Source organism: Monodon monoceros, unplaced genomic scaffold (assembly GCF_005190385.1).
Source record: "Monodon monoceros isolate NGI ecotype Baffin Bay Population unplaced genomic scaffold, NGI_Narwhal_1 Super_Scaffold_11, whole genome shotgun sequence".
Classification (NCBI taxonomy): Eukaryota; Metazoa; Chordata; class Mammalia; order Artiodactyla; family Monodontidae; genus Monodon; species Monodon monoceros.
Genome location: NW_021703767.1, coordinates 113,095,393 through 113,110,477, shown reverse-complemented (window position 1 = coordinate 113,110,477; position 15,085 = coordinate 113,095,393). Strand labels below are relative to the sequence as shown.

Below are 15,085 nucleotides of genomic sequence, written 5' to 3'. Positions count from 1 at the left end.
TATCTGTTGATGGACACTTAGGTTGCTTCCATATCTTGGCTACTGTAAAAAATGCTGCTATGAACATTGGAGTGCGTGTATCTTTTCGAATTAGTGTTTTCATTTTTTTTCAGTTATACACCCAAGAGTGGAATTGCTGGGTCAAACAGTAGTTCTATTTTTAGTTTTTTAGGAACCTCCATACTGTTTTCTACAGTGGCTACACCAATGTACATTCCCACTAACGGTGCACAAGGGTTCCCTTTTCTCCACATCCTTGTCAACATTTGTTATTTGTGTTCTTTTGGATGACAGCCATTCTGACAGGTGTGAGGTGATATCTCATTGTGGTTTTAATTTGCATTTCCCTGATGATTAATGATGTTGGCCATCTGTATGTCTTCTTTAAAAGAATGCCTATTCAGGTCTTATGCCAATTTTTCAATCAGGTTTATTTTTTATTTATCTACTTTTACTTTATATGCATATTGTTATAAAAACAAAAGAAGATTAAAAAAAAAAAAACCCAGCCCTAGCACAGTGGAGATATTCTGTGTCCTGGTTGTAGCGGTGATTACATAACTGTCAAAATTAATGGAGCTGTACATATAAGAAGGTGAGTTTTACAATAAATTATACTTCAATAAACTGACTTTACACTCCAGTGTAAGCTGCAGCATCTGGTGTCTTTTCAAGGTTGCTCTTGAAGTTCATTTGAGAAAAACACTAGTGGAATATGGGAAGATGAAGAAAGAAATACAAAGAGATATTCCTTGTTGTACCTCTAAGCTTAACTATTTTACTTTCTATGTAATACTCAATAGGGGAATGAATTTGTAGCCAACAATGTTTTATTTTTTTATTTTTTATAGACATGTCTTTTTTAAAAAATTAACTTATTTTGGCTGCATTGGGTCTTCATTGCTGCGGGCGGGCTTTCTCTAGCTGCGGCGAGCGGGGGTTACTCTTCGTTGCAGTGCGCGTGCTTCTCATTGCAGTGGCTTCTCTTGTTGCGGAGCACGGGCTCTAGGCACGTGGGCTTCAGTAGTTGTGGCTCGCGGACCCTAGAGCGCAGGTTTAGTAGTTGTGGCGCACAGGCTTAGTTGCTACGTGGCATGTGGGATCTTCCCGAACCAGGGCTCGAACCCGTGTCCCCTGCATTGGCAGGCGGATTCTTAACCAGTGTGCCACCAGGGAAACCCCCAACAATGTTTTAAAATGAACTAAAGCTTGCGTTGAATTCTGTTTCTTCCTAATCTTGAATTGTAATAAAATGCATACAAGAATTCCTAGGGCTAAACAATGAAACAATCTAAATTTTCATGTAAATGTTGCCATTTATTTTGAAAGATAATACACTTTTCACTTTTATGAAATATAAAATACATTCAGATAAGCACTAAAATATGCTATTTTGTTAATGAGTAATTATAATGTGAACACCCATGTTATCACCATCTGGGTCAAGATATAGAACAATGCCGATACTCTGGAAGTTCCCTCTGTGCTACCCCAAAGTCAGTGTTCTGTAATCTCTAAACAATATAGTTTAATTTTTCCCATTTTGAATTTTACATAAATGGAATCGAACATTATGAATTTTTAATACTTTGTTTCTTTTAGTCAACATTATGTTTGTAAGATTCATACACGTCCCAGTGTGTAATTGTAGGCCAATTACTTCCATTTGTGTGTAGGATTGTATTGTATGACTTCATCATTATTTACTTATCCATTCTATTGTTAATGGATATCTCGGTTGTTCCCAGTTTTTGGCTCATAAACAATGATACTCTGAACCGTCTTTTGCATGTATGCTGGTACCCAGTTACTCTCAGATCTTATACCCAGAGGTAGAATTGCTGAACCCCAAGATATGCCTGTCTCCCACTTTACAAGGTACTGACAGAATGATTTTCAAGTTGTACCAATTTGCATTCACACTAGAGGCAAATAATAGGGACTGTTACTCTATATCCTTTCCAACACTCAGTAGTATCAGACTTCACAAATTTTTTTTTTGGCCAATATTATACGTATGTACTGATCTCTAATTGTGGTTTCAATTTTCCTCTCCCAGGTTACTAATGAGGTTGAACACCTTTTCATATGTTTGTTGATTATTTGAATTTTCTCCTTGGAGAAGTGGTCAAGTTTTTTAAGTTCATTCTTCTATTAGGTAGACTTTTTTTTCATGTGGATTTATAGAAGTTCTTTATACATTTAGGATAAAAGCCCTTTGTATATCATATGTGCTGCAAAATATCTCCCTTCTTGGCTTGTCTTCCAAATTTTAATTTTTTAAAGTATTTTATTTATTTATTTGGTTGCACCAGGTCTTGGTTGCAGCCGGTGGGCTCCTTAGTTCTGGCTCACCTGCTCCTTAGTTGCAGCTCACTGGCTCCTTAGTTGTGGCATGCAAGCTCTTAGTTGTGGTGTGCATGTGGGATCTAGTTCCCTGACCTGGGATCGAATCCGGGCCCCGTGCATTGGGAGCGCAGAGTCTTAACCACTGCGCCACCAGGGAAGTCCCCCAAATTTTAAGTTTAATTTATCAACTACTTTATGGATACTGCTTTTTTTAAAATTGGTTAGTAAATCTTTCCCTAACCTTAAGTAATAAAGCTAGTCTCCTATTAAAAAAAAAATCATTGTAGTTTTGCATTTCACATTTAGGTCTTTAATCCACTGGAACTGATTTTTATATGATGTGAGGTAGGATTCCAATTTCATAAAAAAATATGGATATCCAATTGTCCCAGCAGTATGTATTGAAAAGATTTTCCTTTCTCCATTACTGTGCAGTGCCACTGCTGGCATAGATCAGAAGTCTGTGTGTGCATAAATCCGATTCTGAACTATTCTGTATCATAGATTTATTTGTTTATCCTGCCCCAACACTACACTGTCTTAATTACTATATTTTGTAATAGATCTCGGTATCTGATAGAGCGTGTTCCCCTCCCTCCCAGGCTTCTTCTTCAAGAAAGTCTTGGCTCTTCTAGGTTCTTTATATTTCCATGTAAATCTTAGCATCAACTTGTCAAGACCTTCCTTCCCCCTGCACATGCAAATATACAACCTTGTTAGAATTTGAATTACAGTTGCATTGGATCTATAGATCAATTTGGGAAGAATGTCATATTTTAAATACTCTTCCAATCCATGAATATTAGGTCAAATTTGTTAAATGGGTTGTTCAAATATTCTATCTTATTACTGCTTTTTTTTTTTTGGTCTAATAGTCCTCTCAATTATTGAGAGAAGCAGGCTAAAGTATCCCATTATGATTATGGATTAAAATTTTTTCCCTTTTACTTCCGTGAAATTTTGCTTTATATTTTTTGAGGCTATGTTAATAGGGGAAACATATTTTGTAACATTATACCTTCCTGGTGGATTAAAACTTCTGTCACTGTGAAGTGGTCCTCTATCTCACTGATGTTCTTTAATATTTTCATGATACATCATTTTTGTTTGTTTATATTTAATCTTTTTGTATCCTTTTATTTTATTTATTTTACTTTTGGCTGTGTTGGGTCTTTGTTGCTGCTCACAGGCTTTCTCTAGTTGCAGCGAGCAGGGGCTACTCTTCGTTGCGGTGCGTGGGCTTCTCATTGCGGCGGCTTCTCTTGTGGAGCACGGGCTTTAGGCGCACAGGCTTCAGTAGTTGCAGCACACGGGCTCAGTAGTTGTGCCTCGTGGGCTCTAGAGCGCAGGCTCAGTAATTGTGGTGCATGGGCTTAGTTGCTCCACGTCATGTGGGATCTTCCCAGACCAGGGATCAAACCCATGTTCCCTGTGCTGGCAGGTGGATTCTCAACCACTGTGCCACCAGGGAAGCCCCTATCCTTATATTTTAGATATAGTCTCTTGTAATCAGTATATGGTTGGAATTTTTCCTTTAAAAAGCTGTCAGACACTCTTTGTTTATTAACTGAAGCATTTACTCTATTTACATATAACCACTGACATTCCTTGACGTGTTCTATTTGTCCTCTGTTATGTGTTTTTCTTTTCCCTTATCCTTTCTTATCTTTTGGGGGGCACTTAAAGTGAATTATTCTAATTTTTTTGCTCTGCCTCTGATAGCTTGGAAGTTATACTCTCTACTTGTTATTTTTCTGGCTACCCCAGAAATTTCAGCAAGCAAACTTAATTTATCAAAGTCTGAGTTTAAACTATGTTTGCCCTTCTCCCAAACCAAGGACTTTTATAACACTATAATTGCATTTAGCTTTCTTGCCAAATCATGTACTATTTTTTCAAGTATTTTTACTCTATACTGTTTCTTGAAAGTCCTTGAGCCATTATTATTATTATTGTTTTATCAGTCAACTTTTAGTTTTATACATATATCCCATGAACGCTTTTCTTTGCTCTTCATCTTTCTTGAATCTCATACTATCCAACTACACAAAGAACATTCTTTAGAATTCCTTTTAGTCAGAGGCTACTAGTGACAAACTCTGTTTTGCCAGACCATGTCTTTTGGGGGCATATTTTAATGAAAGATATTTCAACTGGGTATAGGCTTCTAGACTGACTGTTATTTTCTTTCAGCACACAGAAGACATTATACTGGCTTCCATTGTTGCTGTTGGGAGTTTATCTGATTTCTAACTGTTCTCTTTTAAATGTAAACAGACTTCTTTTTCTCTGCTAATCTTTAGATTTTCTTTTTGTCTTTGTGCAGTTTCACTATACTGTGTCTAGGATTTATTTTTATTTTACTTTATTTTATTTTTTTAATTCATCCTGCTTGGGATTCTTAAATCTGTGAATAGGTCTCTTTTATCAGTTTTGGAAAATTATCCATTCTCTCTTCAGATACTGCCTCTGCCTGATTATCTTTTTCCTCTCCTTCTGGGATTCTGAACAAATACATTTTAGACCCTTCATTCTATTTTCATATTATACACACTTTTCTGTATTCCTTACCTTTTTTTGCCCCCATGTAAATTTTGGGGTAAATTTTGATAGTTTTCTTTTAACCTTTCTTTCAGGTCATTAGTTCTTTCTTTAGTTGGGTCTAACCTGCATTTAACTCTCATCTTTTAAGTTTTTAATTTCAGTTTTTGTATTTTTCATTTCTAAAGTTCATTTTTTTCTTTTCAATTGTATAGTTTTCTGTTCCCTCCATATATCTTCAAGCTGATCTTTTGTTTTCATAAACATAGTTAGATTACTTCAGTTTTCGAAGTCTTTGTAGATCTTCTCTTATTGATACTAATCCTCTGAGTTTTCAATTGTGGTGTTGAGTTTTCTTGTGTTCTTAATTATTTTTCACTGTGTGCTGGTAATTGAACTTGAAAGATAATTTGTAGGAGTGATTTCAGGGCTAGATAAGCGACCTTCCTTCAGACAGGATTTGGATTTGATTCTGTCAGAACCTCAGTTCACTGCCATGCCTTAAATTCTATGTCACCCAGGAGAAACAAAACTGGTCTCAGGAGTTTAATTTCTAGGGATCTATTCTGGGGAACTATATTTAGTATAGTGTAAATTTATACACAAAGATATTGAAAGCAATGGTTAAACTATATGAAAAGGCACATAGATATTAAAATGATGTTAATGTAAGCTACGTAATATCATGGAAAAATTGTTGATAATTAAGTTAAAAGGATAAAAATTACATGTGTAATATAATTACAAGTGTTTTAACAGAAACTTATGCTTAAAAACTCTAGAACAGTGCTGTCTAATAGAACTTGTAGTGACCATAAAAATTTTCTATATCTGCCCTGCAATATGGTTGCCTTTAGTCACACACAGCTATTTAACACTTGAAATGTGGCTAGCATGACTGAAGAATTACATTTTATTTACTTATTTAAATTATTTTAAATAAGTTATTTAATTTTAATTATTTTAAATTTGGATATCCATGTGGAGTATTTGTTACCGTATTGGGCAGTGCAGATCTAGATAATATTGAAATATTAATAATGGTTTGGGGGATGTGCGTGAGACTTCTGATGATTTTCTCCCATTCTTTTTAGTTTTCTAAAGGGTTCCAAATGTTCCTTACTATACACTGATCACATTTTAAAGTAAAAAGGCTTTAACCAAAATACCCCCTCATAAAACATATGTAAAGCATTGTTATAAAGTCTAGTATAAGTTAAAAGGCCAAGTCCATACCAATTCTTTTTGACAAATAGTTAAATGTGTCATGTAGACACGCTGCCATATTCATCATGACAGCTTTTATAATTTTAGGTAAAACTGATTTTTAAAGAGTAGCAAATAAAAAAAATTACAAGCTAATTACCTTTCCACATGCTATCCTAGAATCACAACAAACAATGGATATATTTCTTTTGTCTAGTTGATAATCAGTTAGTTCTTCCTTAGCTGACTCTACTTCTGGAATATCCATGGAAAGTTGATAAGAAATTGTTTTAAATTGCTTTGCATCTAATGGGAAAAGAATCACATGAAATACATATATGATGTTTAAAACTTTCCAAAACCTCTCTTCTAAAATGAAATTGCAAACTCTGTTACGGATGCATTGATTCATTGGACATTTTTTTAATGGAAGAAAAATGAGGACCTCCTTCTTTTGTTTAAAAAAATGAGAAATTCTCATTTGGTTGAAAGAAAAATAATGATGATTTTCATTACGTGGAATTTTCTGGCCTTAGGTTTAGTAGAAAACAGTTGAATACCAAGGAATTTTATACTAGGGGTTTCGTTGAAAAAAAAAATCTTCTCTAAGTATCTTTTCAATGGCTCTGAGTCATAGAGGAGGAGCCTGATGCTCAGAAATATTAAATAATTTATCCCCAATTGGGCAGCCTATGAGGAGAAAAGCAAGGACATAAATCCAGAACTTCGGATTCTAAAATCGGTGCCCCTTCAGTCGTACTAGTACTACAGCTATACTGGCCAGCTGACCGATGGGGCCTGCCTATAAGAAAGGAATCTGATTTATTTTTGACAGATTTTCCATATCCTAGCTTGAAACAAAATGGAATGTATGTTTGATAAAATGAGAGACAATGAACTCAAAAGCTCTTCCTAGCTATCTGTAAAGTGCTCTATAGATGTTGCTAATTTATTTCAATCAATAACAACAGTGAGCTGAAGACTAAAAACTTCAAAAGCCAGATGACGGAAAAGCGGGATTTTCTGAGCCATTTTGACTGATGTATTGACCAAAATGGAAAATTTAAATGTTATTTTTAGAATACGTCAATTTTTGCTCTTGGTCAAACATATGAGCTTTCTGATCTATAACATCAGTGTTAAGGAACTTACCTTCTTCAGAGAAAGTAGTCTGTTCTTTTGTTAATATTGCATAGTGTTTGGCCATTCGTCGCTCCTGTTTTCTACAAAATCAAAAAATATGATGCATAAGTCTGAAATATGTTGGAAGTTTAAAACAGTATACTATAAATTTTTACTGTTTAAACGCTATTCCTTGTTATTTTTATCTGTTATTACTTGTGAATCAAGTCATTTAATCAGTGTGCGTGTGTTTCTACTATATTTAGTGGACAGATTTCTCCAATATAGGAATTCTGAATTGCCCTGAGAATTTGGGATTGGCAAATTTCTACTCTAAGTCAGTGAGTTCACTGAGTTTCTGAAATCTTCTGACCCTTACAGTGTCCACCAGGAATTGCAATAGGTTTGCTTTGGCCAATTTTTGTTTCTTCACTGGGAATGCATCTTCAAAATTATCTATTTTGAGAAAATGAGGTTCATTTTACAAAAATCTCTCTAACTAAGTGGGCCTATCTGAGTTTCAATATCAAAGGCTCACTGTTACCTCCGCAAAGCTTTTTCCTTTGCTTTGAGTCTGTCGACTTCACTGCCGTGGGCGGCATGAGGGTCAATACAGATTAATTCAGCTTTAGAGCTCTGGATTTTTTGTTTTCCCTCATAGATGTAGTCAATCAGGTTTTGGAAATAACTACAACAGGAGGTCTGAAAAACAGAGTTCATGTTCATCTCATCAGTCCTAGATGATAATTACAGGAGGGAAAAAACCCAAAAAAATGGTAATGGGGTTTTGGATAACAATCTATCATAACATTTTTTTGGTAACAGTTTTATTGAGATATAATTCACATATCGTACAATTCACCCATTTAAAGTGTACAAGTCAATGGTTTTTAGTGTTGGGTTGGCCAAAACATTCGCTCAGGTTTTTCCATAACATTGTAGGAAAAACCCGAATGAACTTTTTGGCCAACCCAATATAGTCACAGAATTTTGCAACCATCACAACAATCAATTTTAGAAACTGAAACCTGTACCCATTCATATAAATGGAATCATACAACATGTGGTACTTTGTGACTTGCTTCTTTCACTTAGCATAATATTTTCATTTATGTTGTAGCATGTATAAGTACTTCATTTCTTGTTATGGCTGCATAATATTTCATTGTATGGATACCCCACATTTATTTACCCTTTCATCAGTTGATAAATGTCTGGGTTATTTTCACTTTTTGGCTGTTATGAATCATGCTGCTGTGAACATTTGTATACACGTTTCTGGGTGGACGTATGTTGTTAATTTTCTTGGGTATATACTTAGGAATGGAATTGTTTGTCGGGTTATATGGTATCTGTATGTTTAACTTTTTGAGGGATTGCCCGACTGTTTTCCAAAGCAGCTGCATCGTTTTCTATTCCCCTTCAGCAGTGTATGAGGGTTCCAGTGTCTCTACATCCTTGTTATTATCTGTCTTTTGGGTTATAGCCATCCTAGTGGGTGTGAAATTGTATCCCATTGTGGTTATGATTTGCATTGCCCTGACGGCTAACACATCACTCTCTTAAGAATGGCAATGCAGGGAATCCTCTGGCAGTGCAGTGGTTAGGATTCTGGGCTTTCACTGCCAGGGTCCCAGGTTCGATCCCTGGTGAGCGAACTACGATCCCACAAGCCACGCAGTGCAGCCAAAAAAAAGAAAAAAAGAAAAAGAAAGGCAATGCATTGGAAAGATGCAGGAGAAAATACTACTTATGCTTAAATTAGTTTCTATAAGTAACACTATTTCCTCCGTGAACCTGCTTTAGAACTTACATGTTCTACTAGTTCAGAGCTATTGTAGTCACAGGAAAGATCCACATTGGAGAGAAATGTTCTTAGATCGCTCCCACAGAATTCACACGTGGGCGATACCTCCTCCTCTTCTCTCTTCAGAGAGGAGAAAAAAAAAATGAAGACATGCCCACAAGGAGGCCCAGAGCCTCTGAGAGCAGGTGGAGCCAGAGCCCTGGACAGGGCCAGTGAATGTCCAGTCAGACAACAGGGTTGATGAGGGATGTACAAACCTGCTTGAGAACTCCTGTCAGACAACATGAGGGCTCCCAGTGATGGTTAGTAGGGAACTTTCAGGGGTCTGAGATCCTATATCAGAAGGCACCAAGCCAGCAGGATCTGTATATTCCAGAAATGAGACATCATTTCTATTCAAGGGCCCTTAAGGGCTGGGGAGGCTGAAGTGGTGTTTTGGAGGCCTCTGTCTGGTGCAGTTCGTTGGGGTGCAGCTGAGCCCATCAGGAGCTCTGTGGGTCCTTGGGATGCCTCCTCAGTGTAAGAAGAAAGTTGCAGAAATGATTTTACTGTTGACATCAGTGTCCCTTGTCGAGCAGGGGGATGTACAGTGTGTGACTAGATGTGGGACACAAAGGATAACACATATTTGATTTTGTGTAAATGGTCTAAGGTGTTTAAATACCATAAACTCTTTCAAGAAGTGTCAGCTAAGGGCTTCCCTGGTGGCGCAGTGGTTGAGAGTCCGCCTGCCGATGCAGGGGACACGGGTTCGTGCCCCAGTCCGGGAAGATCCCACATGCCGCGGAGCGGCTGGGCCCGTGAGCCATGGCCGCTGAGCCTGCGCGTCCGGAGCCTGTGCTCCGCAATGGGAGAGGCCACAGCAGTGAGAGGCCCGCGTACCGCAAAGATAAATAAATAAATAAAAATTTAAAAAGAAGTGTCAGCTAAGAAAAAGTCTTGACATTACTGTGTAGGCCACTGTTTACAATGCCCAACTTTCTAAAATAAATTAGAGTCCTTTCTGAAGGGAAGCCCCAGTTGGGGCACCACATTCTCCTGTCTGTGCTGTGAAGGTAATCCAGGAGGGGAGGGGAGGCTAGGGAACACAAGAGGAGGCTGGGAGTTACGGGCGCAGGTGACTCAGTGAGGGGTGGATGCACTATGGCCCTCTTAGTGATCTGAGGTCATGGCTGTGACTACAGAGGCTCCTGGCATGTGAGCAGCCAAGCCTCGGCACAGGCCTCCAGGAAAAGACCCAGATCATGACTTGCATGTCATGAAACCACCAGGGCACCTGTAGTTGCCATGGAAACCATTCTCCGAGCCTGGCAAAATGACCGCCATGGGGCCAAAGGGTGACTGAGATGGCCGGTGCAGCCAGGGACCCTAGAGTACAGTCCAGTATAATTAGGCCATGGAAAGCACCCGATAATAAGTACTGCACATCGCTGAAAGCAGAACACTCAGGGAGGAAAGCCTTGTAAGAGAGAGATGGTGATGACGAATCCAGGACAGCTACCAAATGATGGAATGGGCAGGAAGAGCTTGGCAACGCCAGGCCAGCTACAGACTGTGCCACCAGCATCTCGGTAGTGAACTCCTCTGCCCATGGCCCCTTCACCCCTTCACCCCTTCACCTGGGGGCGAAGTAAGTAAAGATGCTTCAAAAGACATGAGTGGGGTTGGAATTTCCACCTCAAGAGGGTGTGGCTGAAGAGGAGAGCTGGCCAACCAGCTGCTGCTGCCCCTGAACTAGACCAGTGTCCAGGCCCATCTCAGAAGACCTGAAAGGTTGGCCCAGGGATGCAGGGGGAGCCAGCCCTGTCCAGGGGCCGGTGTAGGGACAGCTCTGTGGAAGGAAGTCCCCAAGGCCTTCCTCATGTTCAGGCGCATCTCTGGGTGTCAGGGGAAGAGAGCTCAAGGAACTTCCTGGATACAAGCCTTTATGCTTCAGAAAAAGGAAGGTGCTACGTTTGAAGAAAGAATTTCAGCCTGGAGAGTCTATAAGGTGACCATAAAATTTAGAAACCTGGGCAAATATAAACAGTAAATGTTGACTCATATTACGTTACGTGACGTATTTAATGTATTACCAGGCATTAGAATCGCATAGTTCAACGTGCTGCATAAAATGACAATGAACACCAACCACATTGGTGCATCCACACGGCATTCCCGTCGAGTCCTGCACACACATCTGTGCCGTCCTGCCTCACATGATTGGTATCTCTTATTTCAGTGAATAAGCCTGTACCTTTAGTGTACCCCAAAAGAAGTAATCAAGGAGGTTCCAGTCTGGGGAGTGTGCAGCTCTCTCCACATGGCCATGCCATGCAAGTTTGGAAATAATCATACCACCGGTCAGTCCCTTACCTCTGTGGCAAAGCAGGGTGGTTTGTATCCTGTTGGAATTACTAAGGTGACCTCTCCCTTGCCCATTGAATGCAGACATTAATTGGTCACTTAATGTGATCAAATACAGCTAAACGTTCACCTGTACTGCCAGGCCTTATGACCACTGTTATAGGTTGAGTTGTGCTCCCCCAAAGGCTCTGTTGAATTTCTAACCCCTGGTACGTGTGAATGTGGCCTGACTTAGAAACGGGGTCTCTGCAGATGTAATCAAGTTAAGATGAGGTCATTAGGGTGGGCGCTAATCCAATATGACTGGTGTCCTTGGAGAAGAGGGACATTTGGACAGAGACACACAGAGCGTGCTGGAACAACCAAGGCAGAGATTGGAGTGATGCAGCCGCAAGCCAAGGAATGCCAAGGAATGACGGCCACCACCAGAAGCTCAGAAGAGGCAAGGAGGGACTCTCCCCTCCAGGTTAGACTTGCTGACACCTTGATTTTGGACTTCCAGCCTTCAGAACTGTGAAACAATACTTTTCTGTCGCTGTAAGCCACCTAGTTTCTGGTATTTTGTTCCAGCAGCCCTAGGAAACGAATACAGCCACCCTAAGTGCTATTCCAAGTAAATGAGCTCCTTGCCTTTTTTTTGTAGACGTATGTTCACTGTCTTTTGTGCAGATCATCATGTGGCTTTTTATACCACTTATTACAGTAAAAGCAAAAAGAAATATAAATGAAAATTACCTTGAACTTAATGCCTAAATTGGAACTCTCTTGTTTGAATGTGAGGATAGATGGTGGCCCGATGCTGGGTAGTGTTCTCAGAGAGGGCTCAAAAAGTGTTATGAAGTCTTCCTCAAACTAAATTTTAAAAAGAGGGAGAAAGAAAAAAATTGAAGATTGAATAAGTGATTTTTACCATGAGTTCAGTGTACTAGTTGGACTGATAAACATTTCTTACCTCCAGCTCACATAAAATATTTAGTTTTGGCTCTTCTGGATTAATTACCCATTTTGCTGAAGACAAAAAGACAGATTTAGAAGGAATGTTTGAAAACTTTGTGCAGTGTATTCCATTTTCTCTAGTTTGAAGATCCTAGCCCATGACACACACTCACTCACATACACACACACGCACACACATGCTGTCTAAATGCCCTGAAACCCTACCTTCACCACCTTCTTGCATATACTCTTAGGGGAGGTCTTTTGTAAAGGGGTTGGACACCATCCAAGTTAAGGCTGGTTCCCTAAGGGCAGTTTGCCTTTGCCAGCAGAGGGGATGACGCCAAACATCCAGTTACCTCTTAATTTAGAAGCTAGATTTTCAGGTTCATCTTCCTTCTTTACAGAGGGCACTTCCTTCTCTGTAAAAAGAGTGTACATTTGTCATCAATCCTGACAAAGGATGAAAGAAGTCTAATAGAAAAGAACATATGCCTCTTGGAAAAATAAGTGCCCTTTTGTGTTTTATTTTTAATTTTTTTCCCAAATAACATTTTGTCAACAGTAAGTAACAAACAGAGAAGACTCACCACTAATGAATCACATTAAAAAATGCTTCCTTGCTTCTTTTTAGTCTTAGAATGTTACACGAATGCATATTTTATTTGATTATAATCATGGTTTGCAGACCCTTTTGTGTTCTGCCTTTTAAAATTACTATTCTGTCTAATTTATGACTGTTATTCTGCAAAAGATTTTTCAGGGAGAAGAGTGCTGGCGTGGGGTGAGAGGGCGGTTCCGAGTTCAAGACAGTGAACTAAACCACCAGAATAATTCCCTCTGCAGATTCCAGGGCAATACTGGAAATGGGGAAGACAGCCATCTATCAACACACGAGCCTCTTGGAGTAAATATCTGGAAAGGTAAGCAGACAGGACTGGGATGATGAAAAACCAATCAGAACAACCTACAATGAGACAGAGGTGAAGGGAGAGGGCAGACCCATTTTCCCTGTATAGCCGGGACTGGTGCTGGAGAAAGAGATGGGCTTCAGAAAATGACATACTTCATATATTGAGTACCTGAACAATTTAAGAATATGTTTTGGGCATTTTGCCCAACAGGAATACCAGCACAGGTATTAAAAAACAAACAAACGAATGAACAAGACTTTCATTAAGGCATTATTTGTCATAGGGAAGAGGTCAAAACACAAAACCAAACCAAACCAAACAACCCTGCAACATCTAACAATCAGATGTATTACATAAGTCACGTAACTGTAGGTATATAAGGCAATACTACATAGTCATTTCAAGGAATTAGATCAATATTTCCTGACATGGAAAGATGTCCCTGATACACTGCTAAGTAAAAAAAGTTAGAGATAAAACTGCTGTTATTCACAGGAAATGTAATTGTCTAGTGGACTTTTAACGGATAAAATATTAGAATAAGAAAGTTCAGCAAGGGAATCAGATACAAGATTAATGCATTGAAATCAATAGATTTCCTATACATTGACAATAACCAATTAGAAAATATAATAGGAAAAAAAAGATTCCAATTATTACATCAATAAAAGACAACTGTAAAACACCTAGGAATAAACTAATAAGAGGTGCATATCAGTTCTCTATTAAAAAAACCTACAAAAAAATATGAAAAAATTGAAAAGGTACATTAGGTTCCTGCTGTTAAAGTAATCAAACAAGGAAGCCATTAGATGAGGGGTCTCTAATGCCTTGGTAGCCAATCGTAAGCAAAGTGAAACCTAAGCCAGAGTCAATTCCTCAAGGTTAATGCCTCAAGGTTAAGAACAGCTCATAGCAAACAGCCAACCGGGCTTTTCCAAATACAGTTAAGTCCTCTACACACGAACCTTCAAACTGCGAACTTTCAAAGATATGAACGTGCGTTCCCACGTCCAATCACATAAATTAGCTCACGTGTCTGGCGTACATTGTCACGTGCATGCATCCTCTACAAGTGGTTGTGCTTTTGTGTACTTTACTGTACAGTACTGTTGGCTGTGCAACACGGGGAGCTGACTAATGAAGACCTGATGGAATTGGAGGCCCAGAGAAAGGACGAAGAGAGACAAGAGGAAGGAGAAGTAACTGAAGAACCGAAGAGATTCACGACGCAGGAGATGGCAAGGGGATTTTCTTTATTTGAGGAGGCGCTGTTAGCTTTTGAGGCATAGGATGGTACACGAAGGTTGCAGCAGCCGTTCAGAATGCAATCCAGTGCTACCATGTCATCTATGACAAGAAAGAAAGAGCTACTACCCAGACATCGCTGGATCCTTTTTTCAAGAGGGTAGATAGAACTGAATCTGGCAAGGAACCAGAACCTGTGCCATCCATGTCTGGCATGAGTGAAATTGTAGCTTGCTTTCCGTCTCCTATCGCTGACGATCCTTCAGCTCTACCATCTCCCACCTCGTCTCCCTCCTCCAGTCAGTAACTCTTCTTGCCTGTTCACTCGATGCCAGCCCCTGGATGCCAGCCGTTGTACTGCACTACCGTACTTTTCAAGGTACTGTGCTGTGAGATTAAAAATGTTTTCTTTATTTTTTTGTTTGTTTTTCATGTATTATTTGTGTGAAAAGTATTATAAACCCATTACAGTACAGTACTATATAGCTGATTGTGCTAGTTGGGTACCTAGGCTAACTTCGTTGGACTTCGAACAAATTGGACTTACGAACATGCTGTCGGAATGGAACTCGTTCGTATGTAGGTGACCTACTGTAATGCAACCTTGAGCAATAGC

At 39.1% G+C, this 15,085-nt stretch overlaps 1 protein-coding gene across 1 annotated transcript in view; it reads right to left on the bottom strand.

The window, feature by feature from the left end:
- The window catches only part of ERICH6 (glutamate rich 6), a 34,468-nt gene that overhangs the window by 12,011 nt on the left and 7,372 nt on the right, over positions 1–15,085 (bottom strand). Inside the window, exons 4-10 of the mRNA XM_029213746.1 lie at positions 12,667–12,729; positions 12,324–12,379; positions 12,107–12,223; positions 9,032–9,145; positions 7,763–7,920; positions 7,249–7,319; positions 6,257–6,402 (exon numbers count right to left, since the gene is read on the bottom strand). Coding sequence (XP_029069579.1) covers positions 6,257–6,402; positions 7,249–7,319; positions 7,763–7,920; positions 9,032–9,145; positions 12,107–12,223; positions 12,324–12,379; positions 12,667–12,729 — 725 coding nt within the window. The remainder of the gene's footprint in view (positions 1–6,256; positions 6,403–7,248; positions 7,320–7,762; positions 7,921–9,031; positions 9,146–12,106; positions 12,224–12,323; positions 12,380–12,666; positions 12,730–15,085) is intronic.